At 47.6% G+C, this 25,253-nt stretch overlaps 2 protein-coding genes across 2 annotated transcripts in view; both read right to left on the minus strand.

The window, feature by feature from the left end:
- The window catches only part of LOC309567520 (uncharacterized protein), a gene marked incomplete at its 5' end in the record, with an annotated part of 1,161,679 nt that overhangs the window by 567,940 nt on the left and 568,486 nt on the right, over positions 1–25,253 (minus strand). The window lies entirely within an intron of this gene.
- LOC309566965 (uncharacterized protein) lies at positions 1,219–24,313 on the minus strand (the record flags this gene model as incomplete). Its single annotated transcript, XM_082272284.1, has 7 exons — positions 1,219–1,284; positions 5,694–5,897; positions 5,984–6,118; positions 6,392–6,520; positions 7,428–7,552; positions 9,815–9,930; positions 24,159–24,313. Coding segments are annotated over 7 exons (930 nt in total), but the record flags the coding sequence as incomplete, so codon positions are not given.

Raw genomic sequence — 25,253 nt, forward strand, 5'->3', positions numbered from 1 at the left:
TAAACGTGTGACATTCACCCTGACAACCTTCTCATCTCTCTCAATTAAAGTCCCAACCCTCCTTTATTTCTACTTGAATAGGGATGGAGGCGCACGACACCTCCCACCGCGCGCCTCATTTAAAGTCCCGCACCTCCCCACCTTTGTGCACTTCATTTCTTTATTCATGGACCTTAGTCAGAGAGTGAGGAAACAACGAGAACTGTCTTTTATAGGAGTGACAGTGATGAGGGGATTATAGGACGAGTGTCCCCTCCCCCTCTGTCACTCATTGCCATCTTCCCAATACAAGAAGTCCTGCACTTCCTTATTTAGTCCATGATTTAGTCATGAATAACAGCGGGGCTGAGCCCCACCAGAGGTCAGAGGATGGGGGGAGAACAACCAAGATGAAGACTGGACTGATCCTGAAGATCTCCATCATTGGGTTACTGACTCCTCCCACATTATCACTTTCTGTTTAAGGTTCCGAAGTTGGAGGATGTTATCACATTATTATCACCATGTAAAAGTCTGTCCTCCAATCAAATCATCAGATATAAAATGTCCAGCTGGTAGAAAATGGGTGTAACAAAAGAGAATCCATATTATGTAGCAGTGGGTGGAGGGGAGAGAGCAGAAGTCAGGACTATGTAATGTACAACATAGAGTATATAGTGCAGGGGTCAGGAGTATGTAATGTACAATATAAATTATACAGTGAAGAACGCATAATATTGGTATTCAGTAATCAGTGGTGGCCTAAATGCTCACATGAGACAAGCTGCAGAGGTCCCACATCACTGAGACTGAATACATTGTTTCTATGTGTTTATCAGATGATGGGGGATCTAGGTGGAGCCTCCGTACTGCTCTCTCCTTTACAATAAAGTCTCCTCTTACCCGGTGATGTGAGGGGCGGCTGATTCTCCATCATGACGTCCTTGTAGAGATCCTTGTGTCCTTCTAAATACTCCCACTCCTCCATGGAGAAATAGACAGTGACATCCTGACACCTTATAGGAACCTGACACACACAATGATACAGTCACCATCCAGACACATCCCTTGTCTGTTACTGGATAATGTCCCAGAATTCCCAGCACCGCTCACCTCTCCTGTCAGCAGCTCCACCATCTTCTTGGTGACTTCTAGAACCTTCTGTGTGTTGTGTCTTGTAGAGATCAGGGATAGAGGTGGGGGGATGGTGATGAGATTCTGGATTCTCGAGGATCTTGTGGTCACATTATGAGATCTCCTTCTTTTGTCATTTTTAGTAGATTTCTTCATTATCACTGTACAGTTCTGTGTTATACAAAGATAAATATCACTCTCCCACAGGGACGTCTTTATATCATCATGGGCCCCTGGGTAAATGAATGTAATGGGGCCCCTACCTGCCAAAATGTACGCACATAGTCTCAAAAATAAGTACATGGGGAGGAGAGGGACACAGTACAGGGGAGCAGAGGGGCACAGTACAGGGGAGTAGAAGGGCACAGTACAGGGGAGTAGAAGGGCACAGTACAGGGGAGCAGATGGGCACAGTACAGGGGAGTAGAAGGGCACAGTACAGGGGAGTAGAAGGGCACGGTACAGGGGAGTAGAGGGGCACGGTACAGGGGAGAAGATGGGCACGGTACTGGGGAGTATAGGGGCACGGTACAGGGGAGTAGAGGGGCACGGTACAGGGGAGTAGAGGGGCACGGTACAGGGGAGTAGAAGGGCAATGCACAGGGGAGTAGAAGGGCACAGCACAGGGGAGTAGAGGGGCGCAGTACAGGGGAGTAGAGGGACGCAGTACAGGGGAGTAGAGGGGCACAGAACAGGGGAGTAGAGGGGCGCAGTACAGGGAAGTAGAAGGGTGCAGTACATGGGGAGCAGAAGGGCATGGTACAGAGGAGTAGAAGGGGACAGTACAGGGGTGAAGAAGGGCACTGTACAGGGGAGTAGGAGGGCACAGTACAGAGTAATAGAAGGGCACAGTACAGGGGAGTAGAAAGGCACGGTACAGGAGAGTAGAGGGGCACGGTACAGGGGAGTAGAAGGGCACAGTACAGGGGAGTAGAAGGGCACAGTACAGGGGAGCAGATGGGCACAGTACAGGGGAGTAGAAGGGCACAGTACAGGGGAGTAGAAGGGCACGGTACAGGGGAGTAGAGGGGCACGGTACAGGGGAGAAGATGGGCACAGTACTGGGGAGTATAGGGGCACGGTACAGGGGAGTAGAGGGGCACGGTACAGGGGAGTAGAGGGGCACGGTACAGGGGAGTAGAAGGGCAATGCACAGGGGAGTAGAAGGGCACAGCACAGGGGAGTAGAGGGGCGCAGTACAGGGGAGTAGAGGGACGCAGTACAGGGGAGTAGAGGGGCACAGAACAGGGGAGTAGAGGGGCGCAGTACAGGGAAGTAAAAGGGTGCAGTACATGGGGAGCAGAAGGGCATGGTACAGAGGAGTAGAAGGGGACAGTACAGGGGTGAAGAAGGGCACTGTACAGGGGAGTAGGAGGGCACAGTACAGAGTAATAGAAGGGCACAGTACAGGGGAGTAGAAAGGCACGGTACAGGAGAGTAGAGGGGCACGGTACAGGGGAGTAGAAGGGCACAGTACAGTGGAGTAGAAGGGCACGGTACAGTGGAGTAGAAGGGCACGGTACAGTGGAGTAAAAGGGCACAGTGCAGGGGAGGAGAAGGGCACAGTACAGGGGAGGAGAAGGGCACAGAACAGGGGAGGAGAAGGGAACAGAACAGGGGAGTAGAAGGGCACAGTACGGGGGAGTAGAAGGACACAGCACAGGGGAGTAAAAGGACACAGTATGGGGGAGTAGGAAGGCACATTGCAGGGGAGAAGAGGGGCACAGTACAGGGGAGTAGAGGGGCACGGTATAGGGGAGTAGAGGGGCACGGTACAGGGGACTACAGGGGCACGGTACAGGGGAGTAGGACACGGTACAAGGAAGTTGGAGGGCACAGTACAGGGAAGTAGAGGGGCACAGTAAAGAGGAGTAGAAGGGCACAGTACAGGGGAGTAGAGGGGCACAGTAAAGAGGAGTAGAAGGGTACAGTACAGAGAAGTAGAGGGGCACAGTACAGAGGAGTAGAAGGGTACAGTAGAGAGAAGTAGAGGGGCACAGTAAAGAGGAGTAGAAGGGTACAGTAGAGAGAAGTAGAGGGGCACAGTACAGGTGAGTAGAGGGGCACAGTACAGGGGAGTAGAGGGGCATGGTAACGGGGAGTAGAAGGGGACAGTACAGGGGAGTAGAAGGGCACAGTACAGGGGAGTAGAAGGGCACAGTACAGGGGAGTAGGGGGCACAGTAAAGGGGAGAAGTGGGGCACTGTACAGGGGAGTAGAAGGGCACAGTACAGGGGAGTAGGGGGCACAGTAAAGGGGAGAAGTGGGGCACAGTAAAGAGGAGTAATAGGGCACAGTACAGGGGAGTAGAGGGGCACGGTACAGGGGAGTTGAAGGGCACGGTACACAGGAGTAGAAGGGCACGGTACATGGGAGTAGGAGGGCACGGCATAGGAGAGTAGAGGGGCACGGTACAAGGGAGTAGAAGGGCACGATACAGGGGAGTAGAAGGGCACGGTTCAGGGGATAAAAATGGGCACCGTACAGGGGAGTAGAGGGGCACAGTACAGGGGAGTAGAGGAGCACAGTACAGGGGAGTATAAGGGCACAGTACAAGGAAGTTGGAGGGCACAGTACAGGGGAGTAGAGGGGCACAATACAGGGGAGTAGAAGAGCACAGTACAGAGGAGTAGAAGGGCACGGTACAGGGGAGTAGAGGGGAACGGTACAGGGGAATAGAGGGGCGCGGTACAGAGGAATAGAGGGGCACGGTACAGGGGAATAGAGGGGCACGGTACAGGGGAAAAGAGGGGCACGGTACAGGGGAATAGAGGGGCACGGTATAGGGGAGTAGAAGGGCACGGTACAGGGGAATAGAGGGGCACGGTACAGGGGAATAGAGGGGCACGGTACAGGGGAATAGAGGGGCACGGTACAGGGGAATAGAGGGGCACGGTACAGGGGAATAGAGGGGCACGGTACAGGGGAAAAGAGGGGCACGGTACAGGGGAATAGAGGGGCACAGTATAGAGGAGTAGAAGGGCACAGTACAGAGTAGAAGGGCACAGTACAGAGTAGGAGGGCACAGTACAGGGGAGTAGAAGGGTACAGTGCAGGGGAGTAGAGGGGCACAGTGCAGGGGAGTAGAGCGGCACAGTGCAGGGGAGTAGAGGGGCACAGTACAGGGGAGTAGAGGGGTACAGTACAAGGAAGTTGGAGGGCACAGTACAAAGGAGTAGAGGGGCACGGTACAGGGGAGTAGAGGGGCATGGTACAGGGGAGTAGGAGGGGCACAGTAAAGGGGAATAGGAGGGCACTGTACAGGAGAGTAGAACGGCACAGTACAGGGGAGTAGAGGGAAACAGTACAGGGGAGTAGAGGGGCACGATACAGGGGAATAGAAGGGCACAGTACAGGGGAGTAGGAGGGCACAGTAAAGAGGAGTAATAGGGCACAGTACAGGGGAGTAGAAGGGCACAGTACATGGGAGTAGGAGGGGCACAGTACAGGGGAGTATGAGGGGCACAGTAAAGAGGAGTATGAGGGCACAGTACAGAGTAGGTGGAAACAGTAAAGAGGAGTGGGAGCGCACAGTACAGGGGAGTAGGAGGGGCACAGTAAAGAGGAATAGGAGGGCACAGTACAGGGGAGTAGGAGGGCACAGTACAGGGGAGTAGGAGGGGCACAGTAAAGAGGAGTATGAGGGCACAGTACAGAGTAGGTGGAAACAGTAAAGAGGAGTAGGAGCGCACAGTACAGGGGAGTAGGAGGGGCACAGTAAAGAGGAATAGGAGGGCACAGTACAGGGGAGTAGGAGGGCACAGTACAGGGGAGTAGGAGGGGCACAGTAAAGAGGAGAAGGAAGGGACAGTATAGGGGAGTAGAAGGAGCTATTCTCAAAAGTGTCAGTTAGGGTCCAATATGGCCACCGCAATATCGCAATCAGAAAGCCCTATTTGTGGGATGAAATTACATAAATGTTATTTGGGTACAGCGTCGCACAACTGCACATATGTCAGGTAAAGTAACGCTGTGCCGTATAGCAAAAAATGGCCTGGTCATGAAGGGGGGAAATTCTTCCAGAGCTGAAGTTGTTAACCGGCAAGACTGTCAGTACATTGTTCACACTGATATTTAGGGCAATGATCATCAGTGCTGCCCCATCAGTGCCTCCTCAGCAGGACTCTGAGCTGAGAGCATCTCTCTCATACGGCTCAGAGCCTGCACTGATAGCTCCTCCTCCTTCACCCCTCTCCTCCTGTGTGCACCATGGGAAGGGTGAACCCCAGTAGCTGAATGATTAAATTCCGCTGCTTAGCTTCACACTTCCCATGGTGCACACAGGAGGAGAGGAGCGGGATAAGGAGCAAATCGGCTCTCTCTTCTCTCATCCATGCGAGGGAACTGTCAGTGCAGGCTCTGGGCTGTATAAGAGACACTCTTAGCTCAGAGTCCTGTTGCCAGCAACTCCGCTGGGGACCCCGACCCTGGTAGTTCCACCACCAGTATATACAATTTATGTATTCATAGTACTTGTGTGGATGTCGTTATTGATTAGCAGAACATCAGAAGTCTCAAAGTGACTCTGAATACATCCCAGTGTACAGCGGAGTCAGACTTAACCCCTTCATTACACTCACCTCTCCAGTCAGCAGGCTGAGGATCTCCAGGGTGAGGTTCACTATTGTCTCATTCCGGGAATATTCCTTCTTTACATTCTTCACAAAACTCAAATTCTGTTGATTGTCCATCATGACGTCCTTGTAGAGATCCTTGTGTCCTTCTAAATATTCCCACTCCTCCATGGAGAAATAGACAGTGACATCCTGACACCTTATAGGAACCTGACACACACAATGATACAGTCACCATCCAGACACATCCCTTGTCTGTTACTGGATAATGTCCCAGAATTCCCAGCACCGCTCACCTCTCCTGTCAGCAGCTCCATCATCTTCTTGGTGACTTCTAGAATCTTCTTCATGTTGTGTCTCTCGGGTTTTAGGGAGTCACACTGAGGCACTGTGATGGTCATATGATCACCTGACTTCACCAGAGGAAATCTCTGTATTGAGGAACCAATAGGAATATCATGTTAGAGTCCCAGAATCCTCCTCACCTCTCCAGTCAGGTCTGTGTTTTATTAATAGAGATAAGAGTGATGTCATGTGACCTCCCAGAATCCTCCTCACCTCTCCGGTCAGGTCTGTGTTTTATTAATAGAGATAAGAGTGATGTCATGTGACCTCCCAGAATCCTCCTCCCCTCTCCGGTCAGGTCTGTATCTTATTAATAGAGATAAGAGTGATGTCATGTGATCTCCCAGAATCCCCCTCACCTCTCCGGTCAGCAGGTAGATGATCTCCAGGGTGAGGTTTAGTATCTTCTCAGTCATGTGACTCCGGTCCTCCTCCATCCTCATTGGTGCCGTCATTTCATCCATACAGATCTCCGTGTAGACAGATAACTTTGGGAAATGAAAGTAAGAATTATTTGGATGGTATTGATCACACAATAATAGGATGTGAGGGGGTAATAGGAGGGTTGCTGTACATTTAAGGACTACTGCCCTCATGGGAACACATTTAGTTTGTACTGTTTAGTGTTTACTACATTTTCAAGGTCCTGGGACCCTGTTTACCTGCCGGATCAGAAATTCCCTTTCCTCTGTTGGGTTTGTTTGGTTTCTGAACTGGATTTGATTAGTATTAGATCTGCAGACAAGGAATGATAAATACAATCCTTCCTGAGACTTGTTTGTTCTGAGGCAATGCAGTGAGGTCAATGTTGGGTCATCATGATGTCCAGGAAGGGAACTTGCTGGCTTTTGGCCGGTGTTTCGTGAGAATAAGCTACCCCGTGAGAAATGCCTACCCTCGTCACTTCCTGTCAGGAACAGCTGAGCAGCGTAGCAGTGCGCATGCTCACAGCCCCGGTGACGTAATTGAACAGCTGAGAAGCTGAGAAGTGAGCATGCTCTGAGGGTATGAAATTTTGACAGTAGTGTGTGTAACGTTAGAAGGCATGAGCTGTTGCGGCGGTTACATTAAACTGCTCGGCCGCAACATGAGTCATCTCCGCTCCTACCACTGTCACTTCCCTGATCTCGGCTAGTAAATGTAAAAACGGCGGTGGGTGTATGAAATGTAAATCACGGAGCTCTCAGAATGTTTTAATATGGTGATGCGTTGTAATGTTATAACACACTACCGTGAACATTTCATACCCTCCAAGCCTGCTCACTAATAAGCGCCTCAGCTGTTCACTGACGTAGGTGCTGACGTAGGTGCACCGGAAGTGACGAGGGTAGGCATTTCTCACGGGTAAGTTTTTCTCACGGAACACCGGCGTTGCTGGCTAATCAGGATAATTACCAGAACTCCGGCTGTAAGGCTCCAATCTCCGGTAGCCTGCTGACTGACACGAGTGATGTCACTGTCACTCTCTGCAGTAAGAGAAGGGATTGGATAGCAAGAGTGTGGCAGTACCTGGAAAGCTTCTAAAATGGAGAATAAATAGCCTTTTAAGACAAAATGGTAGATTCTGTGGTACTACAGAGATCATGACAGCCAAGCTGCACATTTGAGGCCCCCACCTTCTCCCTCATATTTTTCTTCTCTAGCCCTTCCAAGAACGAATGAGAATACAGATAAGAAGTGAAGGCCAGGGATGTAATTGCTACATGCAGATGTTCAGGAGTCAATGGTAGGGGGAGGATTTCTATTGTATTACTGCCAAGCTAGTTGGGGAAATCTGTATCTGTGATGTGACTGCTGTTTCCTATATGTGATGTACACGATTTTTCACTCACTTAGCAAGCAGGTATTAACCAGGCTAAGCCATTTTCGCTGGCGAGTAAAAGGGTTTGATTCCAAAGCCTGAGTCCAAGAAATTCATTCTGGGTTTCAATTTATTTGCTGCAACATTTGGTGCATTGGCTTCGGGAAACCAAGGTGGAATTTTTGAGACTGGTGGCTGTTCCACCGTGACTCATTGGGGATCGGTCCGGAGCCGGTTCTGTGGATCGAGCCTACGTCTCAGGCGCCACTGAATGAATTTGTCTGGGAGACTACGCTGTATCTTGGTGGCCTGCTCCGAAACCGCCCCGATGACGTCTTGAGAATCCAGGCTCAGGAACCAACAAAACTGTTGGAGCTCCACTTCAGGACCAGGTGAGATCTTTGCCTTCTGGTTGGGATAAGTCAGGCCAGGACCTATCAATGGTATTTGAGAGAAGGGGAGCCTGATAACCCCCTGAGAAAACCCCAAGAAAGAGGATGATAGAGCATCCTGGGCGGACCTCAATCAGTTAGTTATCCCATGTGGCAAAGGTCAGTGTGAATGGTGTGCATGAGACATTGCCTGGTAACAAGCGATAGTGGACCCTGTGTAGACGCAGTTGTCAGTCGGGGCGACTGTATCTGAGCAATTGATAAGAGAAAGCAATTGTTGTTTGAATTACCCCTTTGCGTCGAGAGTCTTGGACACCTTACCAGAGATTCTCAAAACCTTACTGTAAACTCTGTGTCTGTCTTGACGTCTCTAGGGCTACAAAACAGGTGGGAACCAGTCAGTCCTATCCCCCCTAGAGTGTATGATCAAAAAGTTCAGGAAGGGATGCTCAAAGGTAACAGAATAAGTTTATCGTGGTGTCTGTGTCTTTCAGTGTTAAACCTCTGAACTAAAAGAGAGGTATCGACAGTGTCCGTCAGTGCATGGCGGCCTTCCAGTGAAGAATAGATACTGACACCGTAATATTTAGAGATTTGCTTAACTGTTGTTCTGTTGTAAGATGTAAAGTCCCTGGTAAGGGACCTCTGCCTCTGCGTAATAAGTAATATTATGAAGAAAAAGAAAGAGAGCGGAGCAAATGACATAGGAGTTATGAAATGAAACATGTAAAGAGTGTCATGAGAATCTCTCCCTGGTATGATTAATATGTAGATCTATGAATTAATAATTTAGCACTCCCATGGTTTTCAGGGAATACAGACTGGGACATAAAGTATTTAAGGGTGGGAGGACTGAATTGGTTGTAGTATGCCCCGGGATATACTCCTGAGTCCCCACAGGTATTTTCTAATGTTCCCTCAGCCCTTGGACCATCCCCAGCTAGTTATGATGCAGTATACTCCTCTCTTCCACTAAAGAAAGAGGATGATTTAAGACCAAATCCTACTGCGTCTTGCCCACATGTAGAACAACAACTCCCAGATAGCAAGCATGGTGCGGGAGCGGAATAGGGAGCAAGAGGAGAAGAAATTCCAAGGGAAGATAAGGCTGTTTACACAGTGGTGTATGCCCTATTACATTACGATCAGTGTAGAAAGTAAGATCAGTGATGCAATTTCCATATATTATAATGGGAAATTATGTAGTAATTAAGCCCAACGATACACCTGAACTAAATGATATAATACCAGAATCTTGGAATCTGACTTAGACTCAGGGTTTGACTGGACACCAGCTTGCAATCTTGTTTTTGTTTGATAAATTGGGCGACAGACTGATATAAAAATGAAACTGTTGTATCTTTGGGAAGCCTCAATTTGTAATAGTAATAGTATTGGTCTCTGGACGGTAGAAGTTTTGGAGCGTTGATTGAATATCAAAAACGATGAGCTGACCGCTCAGATTGTAAAACTATATGTAAGATGTGTGTGTGTCCGAATTGCTTGTAGTTAGCTAATGTCGAGGACATATTGCTTGTATGAAGATGTTGAATGCTTGTTGTATTGTCTTTATTAAATGACAATGTTACCTGAATTAAGACAGAGAGTTAAAGCCAAGCATGGCTGATTTGTGGCATAGGTTTTGTTACTTTTGTCTGTGGGTTTGGCTTTGGAGGAGTTAAGTGGTGAAGCTGTAGCAAAAGTTCTGTAAAGTTGTAAATGAGAAAAAGTAAATAAATACAGAAAGGTTAATAGTGTAGGTACTGAAATGCCTGTGTGCCTTTCCAGATTCCTCCCCTCCCTTCACATTTGTGTCCATGCAAAAAAGGGGGTAAGGAGATAGAGAGATCATTATAGACATTTATGTTTGAGGGTCTGTGCAAGTTTATTATTAGGAGAGGTAAGTAATCAAATTAAGGTGAAAGTTTAGTAAAGTGGTACTGTATATGAGAAGGATAAAAGCCTTCGTAGCAAGTCTTGGTATGTTTAACTGAGAAATCATTTGTACAGCCTCCCCCGTATATAGAGGAACATGTCACGTGCAGATATGAGTAGTCTCAATGCCCACCCTGTAGACTGGGGGGAATCAAGTTTAAGTCATTATGTTGCACAGGAAGATGACCAGACCCCCCTCAGTTGTCAGTCTTATGGCGCTTTTCCACTGCATGGTACGGATCGGTTTGGCTCAGTTCGACGCTTTTCCACTGCATGGTACCGCATGGTACGTGTTAGAACGGTTCGGTTCGGTTTGGTACAGCTGTGTTTTTCCACTACATGGTACGGCCTCGCTTAAACAGTACCACCTCGGTTGGGGTTCCAAACGGGCCGTACCAATACCATATCCCACAATCCTTTGCATGCAGCATTGATTGTTTGTCACTACTAGCCACTGATTGGTCAGAGAATTGTTGTAATCCAACCCACTTACTACTTAGTGGAAAAGCAAACGGAGCCGAGTAGAGCCTATACAGTGCTGAAAGGTGCCGACTCGTACCATGCAGTGGAAAAGCAAACTGAGCCGAGCTGGGCCAAGCAGTGCTGAGTGGAGCCAAGCCGGTACTTGCAGTGGAAAAGTGCCAATAGTGTATATACCCAAAATGGTATCCCTGGGCTTGACACACTCAGCATAAGTAGGATGAAATCGGCCGATCAATAGGTTCATATATGTCAATGTCCACTTCCACCCCAAAGACTCCCGATTCCAGGAACCGAACTCTTGCCCTGTCTTTTCAACTCAGCTATAACAGACTTGTTCCGCACAATGATTCAGACTTCTAGTCCCACTTTGGCAGACTGCCAGCAGCTCCTACTGACTCTTCTATGCAGAGGAGGGACACAGAATAAGCCAAGCAGGTTTAAAGTATGTTGAAGAGTTATGAAAAACAGCTGTGGCCCCATTAGGTGGATTACAGATCGGAAATGATGAGAGAATCTGACCATGGAATAAAAGTAATGTGAGCAAGTTAACTGTTGCAGTTACACAAGTTAAAAGTTATCTAGAAGAAAAGCTAAATTGTGCCAAAAGACTGTAAAAATAACTGGGGTTCGGGGTGTCACAAGGCCAGAGACAGTTGGGAAAGGGCAGCAAAGAAGCTGTTTGCCAGATCCCTGCCCCAACCTGGGAGTAGCCGGATTCTGCCAGATTTGGATACCAGACCCTCTAAGAATCCACAAAGGGGGAGAGAGCCATTTCTATGGGAAGAATAGCAGTGGGAGTCCTGACACAGTACCTGGGATCATGGCAATGCCCTATGGCGTACCTCTCAAAACAACTGGACACTGTAGCACAGGGTTGGCCACCTTGCTTGTGGGATATTGCATCAGAAGCTGACAAGTTATCGCTAGGTCAGGAAACCTATGTCCCATACCAGGTACAGGCACTAATGGATTACAAAGGAAATCACTGGTTCAACAGCCGGATGGTCAAATACCAGGCCATGCTGTGTGAAAATCCTCAAATCCATTTAGAGACTGTTAATACCCTAAACCCAGCCACTCTGCTTCCTACCTCACCAGAACCTCTGGCACATGACTGCCTCTAGGTCATGGATGAAGTCTACGCAAGTCGGCCAGACTTGAAAGGCAGCCCCTTGGAAAAGCCAGATGTGGATTGTACTTCACTGATGGCAGCAGATTTGTAAAGGATTGGATCCACTATGCCAGCTATGCAGTGGTTACACAGGAGACAGTGATAGAGACAGGAGCCTTATCACAGGGAACCTCTTCTCAGAAAGTGGAATTAATAGCGCTAACCAGGGCATTACAACTCACTGGCAGACTAAGACTGAATGTTTATGTGGACTCTAGATATGCCTTCCTGACTCTCCATTCTCATAGAGCCCTGTATAAGGAAAGAGGGCTCATTACGTTTGGAGGGAAGAGCATCAAGTATGGGACAGAAATACTGGAACTCTTGGAAGCAGTATGGGCCTCCTCTGAAGTTACAGTAGTCCACTGTAGAGGCCATCAGAAGGGAGACTCCCAGGTAGCTAGAGGCAAAAGGACAGCAGACCGAGCGGCCAGGGATACAGCATTCCAGTGGCCCCCACAACAAATAGCCCCCCTGTTCCCAGGGCTGTGGAGTCGGTAGATAAATGTTCCGACTCCTCCGTTTTTTGTACTTCGGACTCCAACTCCTCTGTATTAATATGTATTAATCTTTCGACACTGACTTGGGTGGGTGGCATTGCAGTAACTATTCTGGCCACATCACTAACGATCTCTAGATAAACAAGGATGGCTTCTTCAACAGTAAGTTTTGAGGAGCGATCATACTTTTCAACGAATTTTTACTTTATAAAATTCCTGTTGGAATTTTTTTATTTGGACATTTACTGGTTCTGTAACGCTTATGCGACGTCGCTTTCCTTTAGCGTTTTGTCTAAGAAGGAATCAAAGTCTAATTCTTCGTTTGAAGAAGATGGTCCTGAGTTACCACTATTGCTTAAAAGAACTTCATCCTGTGGAGGTATTTCAGGTCGTAATCCCTTCATGCGAACTGCTACATCATAGAGAGCCTTTTTCCCAGTAGTCTGTTCACTGTTCAAAAAAAGTCGGCTCATTGGTTCGACATAAATAGCCGCTAACAAGATTTCATTTTCCAGCAAAAGACTCTCTCTTTTCATCATTGAAGATGCAATGCCCTCGGCTATTAATCCTCCATTTTTGTTCAGGCGATATATAACAGGCTCTTCCATTCCAAGAGGAATTTACCCAGGGTTAGATTGTTACATTGCAACCTCTTGGTGACAGTGAAGGGGTGAGAAAGAAGGTTCTCCAGCTCTTTTGTTTGTGTCCACTGGCTTTCAGTTAATGCAAGATTTTCATTGTCCATTTCTTCTATGAAGTCTTTAAGTTCAAGCAAACGCTTCACCATTAAATAAGTGCTTCCCCAGCGAGTTGTTTGATCCAAAATGGCTCCTTTTCCTGCACGTCTTTTCAAAATTGCATCTGTTTTCGGGGCCCTGGCTGCAACAGTTACTTGCCATCATGGGCATCCGCAGAAGTTTTTTCAGGAAGGGGCATTATTTTAAGGTCACCCATGCTCCGCTCGTTTTTGCCCCCATAGATCCCCTTTAGAGCAGGCCAGGCCAGGGTCCCCCATAGATCCCCTTTAGAGCAGGGTCCCCATAGATCCCCCTTTAAAGCAGGCCAGGCCAGGGTCCCCCATAAAGCCCCCTTTAGAGCAGGCCAGGGTCCCCATAGATCCCCCTTAAGAGCAGACCAGGCCAGGGTCCCCCGTAGATCTCCTTTAGAGCAGGGTCCCCATAGATTTCCCTCTTAGAGCAGGCCAGGAAATTTCCAGGGGGGAGCACTCCCCCCCCCCCCTTGCGGATGCCCATGCTTGCCGTAATTTGCCAATTAGTGTAGCTGCATGGCGATCTTTTAATCCATCTCTTATGGCAAGTTGCAGTGTATGAACAGCACATTGCATATGATGAATAGTAGCAAGCTTCAATGCTTCTTCAACAAAGTCTAAAAAAATGTCAGTTTTTAAACTTTCTCCAATACTTGCAGAGCCGTCTTCCTCTAACTCTAATATCTGTTTGTTACCTTCTTCATCTGCGTTTATCTTCTCAATTGTGCTCAACATGTTAGAAGCGTTATCTGTCACAACACATAAAATCTGTTCCTTTGTCATTTCAAATCTTCTAGAACACCCTCCACTAACTTCTGAAGGTCATCACTGGTGTGATGTGCCTGAGTGTCCTTTAATCCGAGGGTCCGTGTTATTGTTTTGTTATTTTCATCCACAAATCTAATAATTGACTCTGTGACGTGTGCATCCATCCATTTTAAGGAAGACAAAACGTCCTTTCAGAACTTTCTGTAGTTCTTCCTTTTTACATTTGGCCTCCTCAATTATAAGTTTCCTTTATACTAAGTCATTAATTATAACTTTTTGTGAATTGGGACATTTAAACTTGCTTTTTTTTTTCATTCCAATCTAAATTTAGTAGGAGTAGGAGTCGGAGTCGGTGCATTGTTTTCCGACTCCGACTCCACGTACCCAAAATTTCCTCCGACTCCGACTCCACAGCCCCTGCCTGTTCCCAGTACCACTCTCTGAATGGGATCCAATCTACACAAAGACAGAACAAGAGTGGATAGAGGCTGAACCTGGAAAGTACAGGGAAGACCAGTGGTACCAGTTGCAGGATGGAAGAATTGTCATCCCAGCTGCAGTGGCAACTGAGTTAGTGACAGAATTCCACGGGGGAACACATAGGCAAGACTGCCATGGAAAAGGCCCTAGAAAGACATTTTTATATTCCCCGGCTACCGACACTGACCCAAGCTACAGCCATCAGATGCATGGAATGTGCCAGAAACAACCCCAGACAAGGGCCAGTATAAATTCCCGGAGTACAAGCTGTAGGAGCCTCACCGATTGAGGAATTGCTAGTTGACTTCACTGTGATGCCCCCCTCAGGAGGATACAAGTATTTGCTGGTGGCCATCTGCACCTATTCGGGCTGGGTAGAGGCTTGTAAAACGATAATAAAATCCGCGCTAAGGAATCAAAGGATATAGATGTGTGCTAATAAGCTGCAGCCTCACTTAGACTATAGCCGAAAGGCTATATAGATAGATGAGAATGGAGGTGATGGCGCTGCTTATATTATAAAGTGCAATTAGGTAGATATAAATATGTAAACATGTATCATCAGATGAATTGTATATAGAAAAGACTATGGCAAATGGCCACAAGGTGGCGAAGTGCAATGTGCAAAAGGTGCTAAGATAAATAAATATGTGTATATATACAATAGTGATAAAAATAAATATAAATAATCAGCAAGATAAATATAGCATAAACAGCATTAAATAAATCAATAAATGAATAAATCAATGAATAATATAAAGTGAATCAAAAATCGCAATGATAAAAAATTATTAAAATAGTGCGGGAAAACATTAACTAATCCAGGTGAATGTGCAAATATACAGGGGAGTGTTATACAAAGTGCACCATGAAGTGATATTAATAATTAATATATAAAGTAAGTCCGTGGACAGGGATTGTGCAAAAAACGATGAATGTGCGGGAAACTTTTTTTCCCAAAGTGCAGCAATAAGTGATGGTCGGTCAATTCATATATTGGAATAAATCCATAAATAGGTGAGTATACCCAGTGAGATAGGTGGGCAGTGACTTACGGTGACCCCCAAGGTGGGTGACTGGTGAGCTGCAAAATGGCTACTGATGAAAAACCTACTCACCAGATGTACCCACCCCACACAGGGGTATAGAGCGGGTAATGGAGATATGCCTCGCTGGTCTTTACTCTGTGTGGTGGTTCCCTTCCTGGGGGAGAATGATATGGGGTCCACGGGGTGTCACAGGTATCCTAACGTGGGGTCCAGTAATAGGGTCATGTTCCTATGTATCCGATGCTCCGTGGGGGGATCTGGTATAGCCACTCACAAGTATATGGATGGGAGGGTCATAGGAAGTGAAAAGACTCGATAGTGTGATATCGTAGGGGATATTTTATTCAGCAGTATAAAATAAATGGATACTCACAATCGATTATAAGGTAAACAGCGTGGTATTGGCGTCCCGGAACGCAATGCATTCCAACTGGAAACCGGAACCGTAAATGACGTGACGACGCTGTACGCGTTTCGTCATGTGACGTCTTCTGCAGCGACTAGGCTGTAGAAGACGTCACATGACGAAACGCGTACAGCGCCGTCACGTCATTTCCGGTTTCCAGTTGGAACGCATTGCGTTCCGGGACGCCAATACCACGCTGTTTACCTTATAATCGATTGTGAGTATCCATTTATTTTATACTGCTGAATAAAATATCCCCTACGATATCACACTATCAAGTCTTTTCACTTCCTATGACCCTCCCATCCATATACTTGTGAGTGGCCATACCAGATCCCCCCACGGAGCATCGGATACATAGGAACATGACCCTATTACTGGACCCCACGTTAGGATACCTGTGACACCCCGCGGACCCCATATCATTCTCCCCCAGGAAGGGAACCACCACACAGAGTAAAGACCAGCGAGGCATATCTCCATTACCCGCTCTATACCCCTGTGTGGGGTGGGTACATCTGGTGAGTAGGTTTTTCATCAGTAGCCATTTTGCAGCTCACCAGTCACCCACCTTGGGGGTCACCGTAAGTCACTGCCCACCTATCTCACTGGGTATACTCACCTATTTATGGATTTATTCCAATATATGAATTGACCGACCATCACTTATTGCTGCACTTTGGGAAAAAAAGTTTCCCGCACATTCATCGTTTTTTGCACAATCCCTGTCCACGGACTTACTTTATATATTAATTATTAATATCACTTCATGGTGCACTTTGTATAACACTCCCCTGTATATTTGCACATTCACCTGGATTAGTTAATGTTTTCCCGCACTATTTTAATAATTTTTTATCATTGCGATTTTTGATTCACTTTATATTATTCATTGATTTATTCATTTATTGATTTATTTAATGCTGTTTATGCTATATTTATCTTGCTGATTATTTATATTTATTTTTATCACTATTGTATATATACACATATTTATTTATCTTAGCACCTTTTGCACATTGCACTTCGCCACCTTGTGGCCATTTGCCATAGTCTTTTCTATATACAATTCATCTGATGATACATGTTTACATATTTATATCTACCTAATTGCACTGGGTAGAGGCTTGGCCCACACGAACTGAGACTACAAAGGAATCGCACCATAAATTTGCAACTGGCCAAACTCTATCAGGAGACCCAAATGAAGTGGACCTTGATGCTGCCCATTGCTCTGCTGAGGATTCGGAGGACTCCAACAAAGAAGACAAAACTGTCCCCTTTTGAAGTGCTGTATGGTATGCCACCACCCATCATAAAAGATATCAAGGGAGACTTACACCAGATAGGGGGGTGGTGAACTGCGAACGGTTTTAGAAATGAGGGGAGAATATGCCGGACATAGGAAAATGAGTCCAAGAGAAACTCCCCACAAGTCTGACAAACCCAGTCCACCCCTTTAGGGCAGGAGATACAGTGAGGGTGAAAGAGTGGTACACAACCACCCTAGGGCAAAAATGCAGAGGTCCTTATACTGTCCTACTTTCAACCCCCACAGCCATTAAGGTGGCCGAGGTGATCCCTGGATACACCACTCCAGGGTAAAGCGAGCTGCTGACCACACAGACTCCTGGGTGAGCAGGAGACCCTCAAGACCCTATAAGACTAAGATTGACCAAAGAAATCAGAGGCAAGAACTCCAGCGCTGTTTCGGCTCGTGTATATACACACCCTCCCCGGATGGGGAACCGCCGCCCGTGTATATATACAGGAGCCGAGACAGCGCCTTGGGTTACCTTCCCAGACATACAGCTTTATACTTCTTATGTTTTTTGCATACTACCCTATGCTGGCTTGATGGTTTTGGTATGCATCTTAGAAATCTTAGATGCTTTTCCTTACATGGATAAGCTTTGTACTGTTGTCTGCTTACTCTGATCTGCTCCTGCATATGTTCACGCTACCCTCCTCGTTAGTTCTATATTTTGGCATCATGCCCTCTTACAAGTCTACAGTATTATACAGAGTATTTCACTATTAGCTCCAGACGAAGCTATTTTAGCGAAACATGTCGAGCAATGTGACTCCACAAATCCTTTGATTGTTTGAATACAACATCAACCGATCTTGATGGATGGCAGTTTTCATCTTCTGTCACCCTTCATGAGATCTTCTTGATGTGATGCCTCCACTAACCTATGTTATTGAAAATACTGTATAGTTGGTTTTCTCTGTATATTATCTGTTACAAACTAGCCTCATCAATATACTGACTAAACAATTGCCTCGGTTGAGGCTTAATTTTCACACTCTGATGTAATTTTAAAGTTTATGAATAAAATTGTTATTTTTTAACTTGGTGCCTCTAAAGTCCTTGCCTTTCCAACCGATCCGTTTCCAGTCTATTAGGGATGTGGCACTGAATTATACCCATATGTGCTCAGACCACTGCTATCTGACTGCGCATTTAATGCAACGTTCCTGTGTCATGGGAAGGTATTGGACTGGCCAACCAGTAAGTGATGCGGTCCAAACAGACCTCCTCAAAGAACAAGTGTCCTTCTTTGTCTTATTTTGTGGCCTGCAACATATTTTTTGACTAGTGAGATGGTGAGGTGAAGGATTCCTTCAGGTGCTGGCAGGAGGTTCTTTAAGGATGTCATCAAAGTAAGTGCAGGTGCCATGAGAGGACCATCTAAAACCAAGAGTCTCTATGAGCCCTAAAGCCCCCCCCCCCCCCTTACCTCAGAGCCTTGCAGCCCGACTACTCTCTCAGAGTCCCCCACAGCCCTTCAGCCCCACTAAGCTCTCAGAGTTGTTCATCCCAATTACTTCCTAAGAGGCCCCTAAAGTCCTTCAGCTACACTTCCTCCTCAGGGGTCCCAGAGTCCTTGAGATGCAGTAAATAAACCCTCAGAGGTTCTCAGAGTCCTTTAGTCCCGCTAACTTCTTAGAGACCCCTCAGCTCCTCTACTTCCCCCAGAGACCCCTCAGCTCCTCTACTTCCCCCAGAGACCCCTCAGCTCCTCTACTTCCCCCAGAGATCCCTCAGCTCCTCTACTTCCCCCAGAGACCCCTCAGCTCCTCAACTTCCCCCAGAGACCCCTCAGCTCCTCTACTTCCCCCTGAGACCCCTTAGCTCCTCTACTTCCCTCAGAGACCCCTCAGCTCCTCTACTTCCCCCAGAGACCCCTCAGCTCCTCTACTTCCCTCAGAGACCCCTCAGCTCCTCTACTTCCCTCAGAGACCTCTCAGCTCCTCTACTTCCCTCGGCTCCTCTACTTCCCCCAGAGACCCCTCAGCTCCTCTACTTCCCTCAGAGACCCCTCAGCTCCTCTACTTCCCCCAGAGACCCCTCAGCTCTTCTACTTCCCCCAGAGACCCCTCAGCTCCTCTACTTCCCCCAGAGACCCCTCAGCTCCTCTACTTCCCTCAGAGACCCCTCAGCTCCTCTACTTCCCCCAGAGACCCCTCAGCTCTTCTACTTCCATCAGAGACCCCTCAGCTCCTCTACTTCCCTCAGAGACCCCTCAGCTCCTCTACTTCCCTCAGAGACCCCTCAGCTCCTCTACTTCCCCCAGAGACCCCTCAGCTCTTCTACTTCCCTCAGAGACCCCTCAGCTCCTCTACTTCCCTCAGAGACCCCTCAGCTCCTCTACTTCCCTCAGAGACCCCTCAACTCCTCTACTTCCCTCAGCTTCTCTACTTCCCCCAGAGACCCCTCAGCTCCTCTACTTCCCTCAGCTCCTCTACTTCCCTCAGAGACCCCTCAGCTCCTCTACTTCCCTCAGCTCCTCTACCTCCCTCAGAGACCCCTCAGCTCCTCTACTTCCCTCAGAGACCCCTCAGCTCCTCTACCTCCCTCAGAGACCCCTCAGTATTTTCCTCCCTCTGACACTAATGATGGAAAATATTCTTCATATTTTCTTCCTCCTGATCATCATTGTGTTGGCTGCATATTATAATGATTGCTCATTGGCTGCCTGTGTAGTGTAATAATTGCCCTTTGTAGGCCATGTATGGTCAGGATGGTCATTGTCTTCTCTATTTATTGTCAGTGATGTTTGTTTAGAGGAACAAATTACTAGAATTTATCTCCACGAGGCTGAAGTTGGTTTCTTATTCGGCAGTTTCTTATACATTACTATGACAAATAAACCTTTTTTCCTCTGCAGTAAATCTGTTTTTTTCTACATAAAAGTTAAATATTATTTGTGAACAATCAGATTAAAAAAATCTAGATTATTTGTGTTTTTACTGAAAAAAATGCATTTTGAATAAGTAACTGGTGATTTTAAGGGGTTAAATGCTGTTGGGCCACTAATCTAAGGGTGGAAATATAAAGAGTAAGGGCCCCTCCATAATAAAGGGTTTGTTGTATGGGCGCTTCCGTGGAATACAGCAGGCTTTAGGTGAGACACTGCACTTCGGCAGCACTGGAGAGGAGAAGCTGCTCTGAAAGTGATAAAGATAAAAAGACAAGGCGCCTCTAAGTGCAGTAGGCTCTGAGTATTTATTAGGTTAACTCGCATTTGGGAAGTATGACATGGGCATAGCAAAGATCTGTCTGGGGTCTTCCTATCCGCTGTGCTGAGTGGTTGCAATGGGGATGAGAGGTCTGACGAAGGAGCTGAGCTCCGAAACATGTAACCGCCCACCGCCCGCTCTATTGGACACCAGCCGCTGCGTCCACACCCTGCCTTCAGGAAATCTCATGCCGACCAGGCTGAGACACAGACGAAAGGACGCATCTACAGGAAGCGGATCACCGGATGTCCTCATTGCAACCACTCAGCACAGCGGATAGGAAGACTCCAGACAGATCTTTGCTATGCCCATGTCATATTTACCAAATGCGAGTGCTTTTATGCTTTTAACCTAATAAATACTCAGAGCCTACTGCACTTAGAGGCGCCTTGTCTTTTTACCCTCCATAATACCCAACTGTATCCAGCCTGGCCCAAACTGTGGATTGGCAGGAAAACAGGTGCCAACCTTGCCAACTATATACATTTTCAGCATTTTGAATAAGTAAGTGAGGAATTTAAGGGGTTAAACGCTGTTGGGCCACTAATCTAAGGGTGGAAATATAAAGAGTAAGGACCCCTCCATAATACCCAACTGGCAAGGTTGGCACCTGTTTTCCTGCCAATCCACAGTTTGGGCCAGGCTGGATACAGTTGGGTATAATGGAGGGGTCCTTACTCTTTATATTTCCACCCTTAGATTAGTGGCCCAACAGCGTTTAACCCCTTAAATTCCTCACTTACTTATTCAAAATGCTGAAAATGTATATAGTTGGCAAGGTTGGCACCTGTTTTCTTGCCAATCCACAGTTTGGGCCAGGCTGGATACAGTTGGGTATTATGGAGGGGTTCTTATTCTTTATATTTCCACCCTTAGATCAGTGGCCCAACAGCGTTTAACCCCTTAAAATCACCAGTTACTTATTCAAAATGCATATTTTTTCATCCATTTTTCACTATCGTTTTTTTCAGTTAAAACACAAATAATCTAGATTTTTTTTATTATTAATCTGATTGTTCACAAATAATATTTAACATTTATGTAGAAAAAACCAGATTTACTGCAGAGGAATAAGAGGAAAAAAGGTTAATTTGTCATAGTAATGTATAAGAAACTGCCGAATAAGAAACCAACTTCAGCCTCGTTTTATCTCCAAAATGAAGAGAAAGTTACGGCCCCGTAAGTGGGGAAACGTTCTGCCCCTGAAGGGGTTAATCTAGGTTTCCACACTATATATGTGTGTATCATCATCTGCTGGAGATAAAAGAGGTCACAGTGACTATGGAGGAAGAGGACGGACATGACGGGGGGTTACTGGGTGTAAATAGAAAATAAGATCTTATTACCTCCTCTACTGCAACTTCCAGTAACGTCTCCTCGCCACGTCCACACCCTGTCTGTATTCCATAGAGAATGTCTGAATATAAGTGAGATCTCCATCTTGTGGAGTTCAGAGGAACTGCAGCCCTGAGAAACATCTCATAATACCCATTCCTATAATATCTATTTTACATGACAAGTTCAAAACAAAGGTATACCTAAAAAAAAAAACAGATAACTCCGGAAATTGATCTTTTTGGATAAGGAAATGCAAAAATATATCATAAAACATTAAAATATATGTTAATTCACTCAAAATGAACATGGTAAAGATAAATTGTAAGGGGGGGGGGGCGTGGCCTGAGGCTTGATGTGAGTGGACGCGTGTGAGCTGCTCTCTCCCGGCCGAAATCCTGTAACGATCTCCTGTGCCCATCCATCGATCCTGGCTCACCGCTGCTGGATACCGCTGACACCCTACGCCTACCCGGTATGTCTCTGTTATGAGGCAGGTGGAAGCCTGTCGTGCAGAGAAGGCTTACTGTTGCCGGTGGGCGGAGCTTGGTTGGAAACCCGAGGGGAGTAGCACAGGCTAACCTGAGGTGCGGGGTCTAAGCATCCACTGGTCTTCACCAGGGCCTCTGATGGTGAGGATGGATTTGGCTGCAGGTGGATACCAGGTGGGATCTGGATGGCTCAGGATAGGAGCAGATGTAAAGTGCTTCTTTAAAATCATGAAAGCGGACTGGGCCTCAGGAGTCCAAGAATAATGGACATCTTTCTTGGTGAGCTGGGTGATAGGGGAGATGATGTTGGAGAATCCCCTTATGAACTTCCTATAAAAATTGGCAAAGCCGACAAAGCGCTGCACTCCTTTCTTATCAGATGGCGGAGGCCAATCCAGAATAGCAGAGACTTTCTGGGGGTCCATCTTTATTCCTTCTGTGGAAATTATTAGCCCTAAAAATGAAATGCTGCTTTGCCATGCTGGCAGAGGCGGCTGAGAACATTTCGGACATGCTCGCGGTGTTGTTCCAGGGATGCGGAAAATATCAAAATGTCATCCAGGTATACAATGACAAAGATGTCCAGCCAATCCTTGAAGATGTCATTCACGAAATGTTGGAACGTAGCCGGAGCATTACACAGGCCGAACGGCATCACTAGATACTCAAAATGTCCGAATCGGGTGCGGAAAGCCGTCTTCCACTCGTCCCCCTCTCGGATGCGGACTAGGTTATAGTCCCCACGAAGGTCCAATTTTGTGAACAGGGCAGCAGACCTGAGTCTTTGAAAAAGCTCGGGAACCAGAGGAAGGGGGTAGCGTTTTTTAATAGTGATCTTGTTTAGATCCCTGTAGTCAATACAAGGTCGGAGAGAGTGATCTTTTTTTTCCACGAAGAAAATGCCTGCTCCCGCGGGGAAGTGGATGGGCGGATGAACCCTTTTTTTAGGTTTTCGTCCACATAATCCTTCAGCACGTCCAGTTCCCGTTCAGATAAGGGATAGATCCGGCCAAACGGAATCTCAGCCCCAGGCAGCATTTCGATGGGACAGTCATACGGACGATGCGGGGGCAAGGTCTCGGCGCCCCATTTACTGAACACGTCCAGAAAGTCGTGGTAGGCCTGGGGCACGATGGAGCGTAGGTCAGGCTCAAACTCGAGACAGAGTAGGGCTTTGGAAGCTTGGAGCGGCATGGGTAGGCAGGAGTTCCTGTAATATGATGACGGGAATTGGATGGCTCCTGTGGTCCAATCGATCTGCAGGTTATGGGCCTGCAACCATGGCAACCCCAGGATAATGGGAAATAATGGAGATGCAATAATGTCCAGACTTATCATCTCCTTGTGGCCAGACGAGGAGACCATGGGAAGAGGAGGGGTTTCCTGGGTCACAGGTCTGGATTTAATGTGGGATCCGTCAGCCAGAAAGATGGTGAGGCCTTGGGTCTTTGGCTGGAGAGGTATGCCGTGTTGAGCAGCGAAGGTGCGATCAATAAAGCAGCTGCAGGCTCCTGAATCTATGATTGCTGTAACCGGGACGGGACCTTCCGAGAGCTGCAATGACACAGGTAAAGCTAGGTGAGAGGTATTGGTAACAGATGCCACACAACTGGGTGGAGGAACAGAATGAAAGTTGCAGAGTTTTGCAGGGCAGGAACCAACATAATGGCCGGCTTCTCCACAATAGAGACAGAGATTACCCATTTGCCGACGACACCTCTCTTCTGGAGACACAGCTGGTCGCATGATCCCGAGTTGCATGTGTTCAGGCATATCTGGAGTGGCACCGGTAGGAGCAGGACAGACAGGGACTGGTCCAGTCAGAGAAAAAAACGTGCGGGAGGAGTCACCCGTGGCAGCATCCAGGTTGGCCGAAACTGTTGTGGAGGCCGCTCTGCCCGGCGCTCCCGGAGCCGGAGGTCGATCCGAATGACCTGGGAAATCAGATCTTCCAGGGTGTCAGGTATACCCACTAGGGCTAGTTCATCCTTCAGTCCTTCGGATAAGCCATGGCGGAACTGGTAGCGCAGTGCTGCCTCGTTCCAGGAGGCATCATAAATCAGGCGGCGGGAGTCGGTGACGTAGTCCTCGACAGGCCTGCGACCCTGCTGGAGAACGTGAGGTGCAGCTTCTGCGGTGAAGGACTGCTGCAGATCATCATAAAGATGAGCCATGGCAGTAAAAAATCATGATAATGAGTCCAGATGTGGACTGCTCTCCTCTAGAAGCCGATGGGCCCAGGATTGAGGTTCGCCTAGGAGCAAAGAAACGACAAACCCCACCTTGGTGACCTCCAGGGAAAAGGTCCGGGGCTGCAAGGAGAAGTACAATTGGCAGGCATTACGGAAGGCTCGGAATTTACCCCAGTCTCCGGAGAATTTTTCGGGGTTCGGAACACGGGGTTCCGGTGGCAACATCACTACCGTGGGACTAGGAGCAGATCCTGTGGACGCTGCAGAGGTGGACGGAGCTGATAACACTGGAGGGTTCCCCGGGAGAGTGGTGGATTGTAATCGTCCCTCTAGCTGTGTGTAACCATCCTGGAGGGTCTTTACGGCTTGCGACAGGGCTGCGAGGTGCTGGCAAATTTCCTCCAATGGTGAGGCCTCTCTTGCAGGCTCCGACATGGCTGTGTTGTACTGTTATGAGGCAGGTGGAAGCCTGTTGTGCAGAGAAGGCTTACCGTTGCCGGTGGGCGGAGCTTGGTTGGAAACCCGAGGTGAGTAGCACAGGCTAACCTGAGGTGCGGGGTCTAAGCATCCACCGGTCTTCACCAGGGCCTCTGATGGTGAGGATGGATTTGGCTGCAGGTGGATACCAGGTCGCGGTCCCCAGGGTCGCCCCACCAGGGGGTAACCGGTCAAGGTCCGAAGGTGGATGAGCCGAAAAGGAGAATCCAGAAGAGTAGTCAAAACAAGCCGGGATCAGGACAGGCAGCAAACAATCGAAGTCAGGGACGAGCCAAAGGTCAACAGGTATCAGACAGGAAATCAACAGGAAGCAGGTTCAGAACACAGGAGAGCTGAAGACAACACAGCAAAGTGCAGTGCTGCTGAGCTGTTTAAATAAGGCAGCCTGTTTGCCAATTATTGCAATTAGTCTGCTCTAGGTTAA

This window comes from Pelophylax lessonae (assembly GCF_965119305.1).
Source record: "Pelophylax lessonae genome assembly, chromosome: 11".
In the NCBI taxonomy this organism is placed as follows: Eukaryota; Metazoa; Chordata; class Amphibia; order Anura; family Ranidae; genus Pelophylax; species Pelophylax lessonae.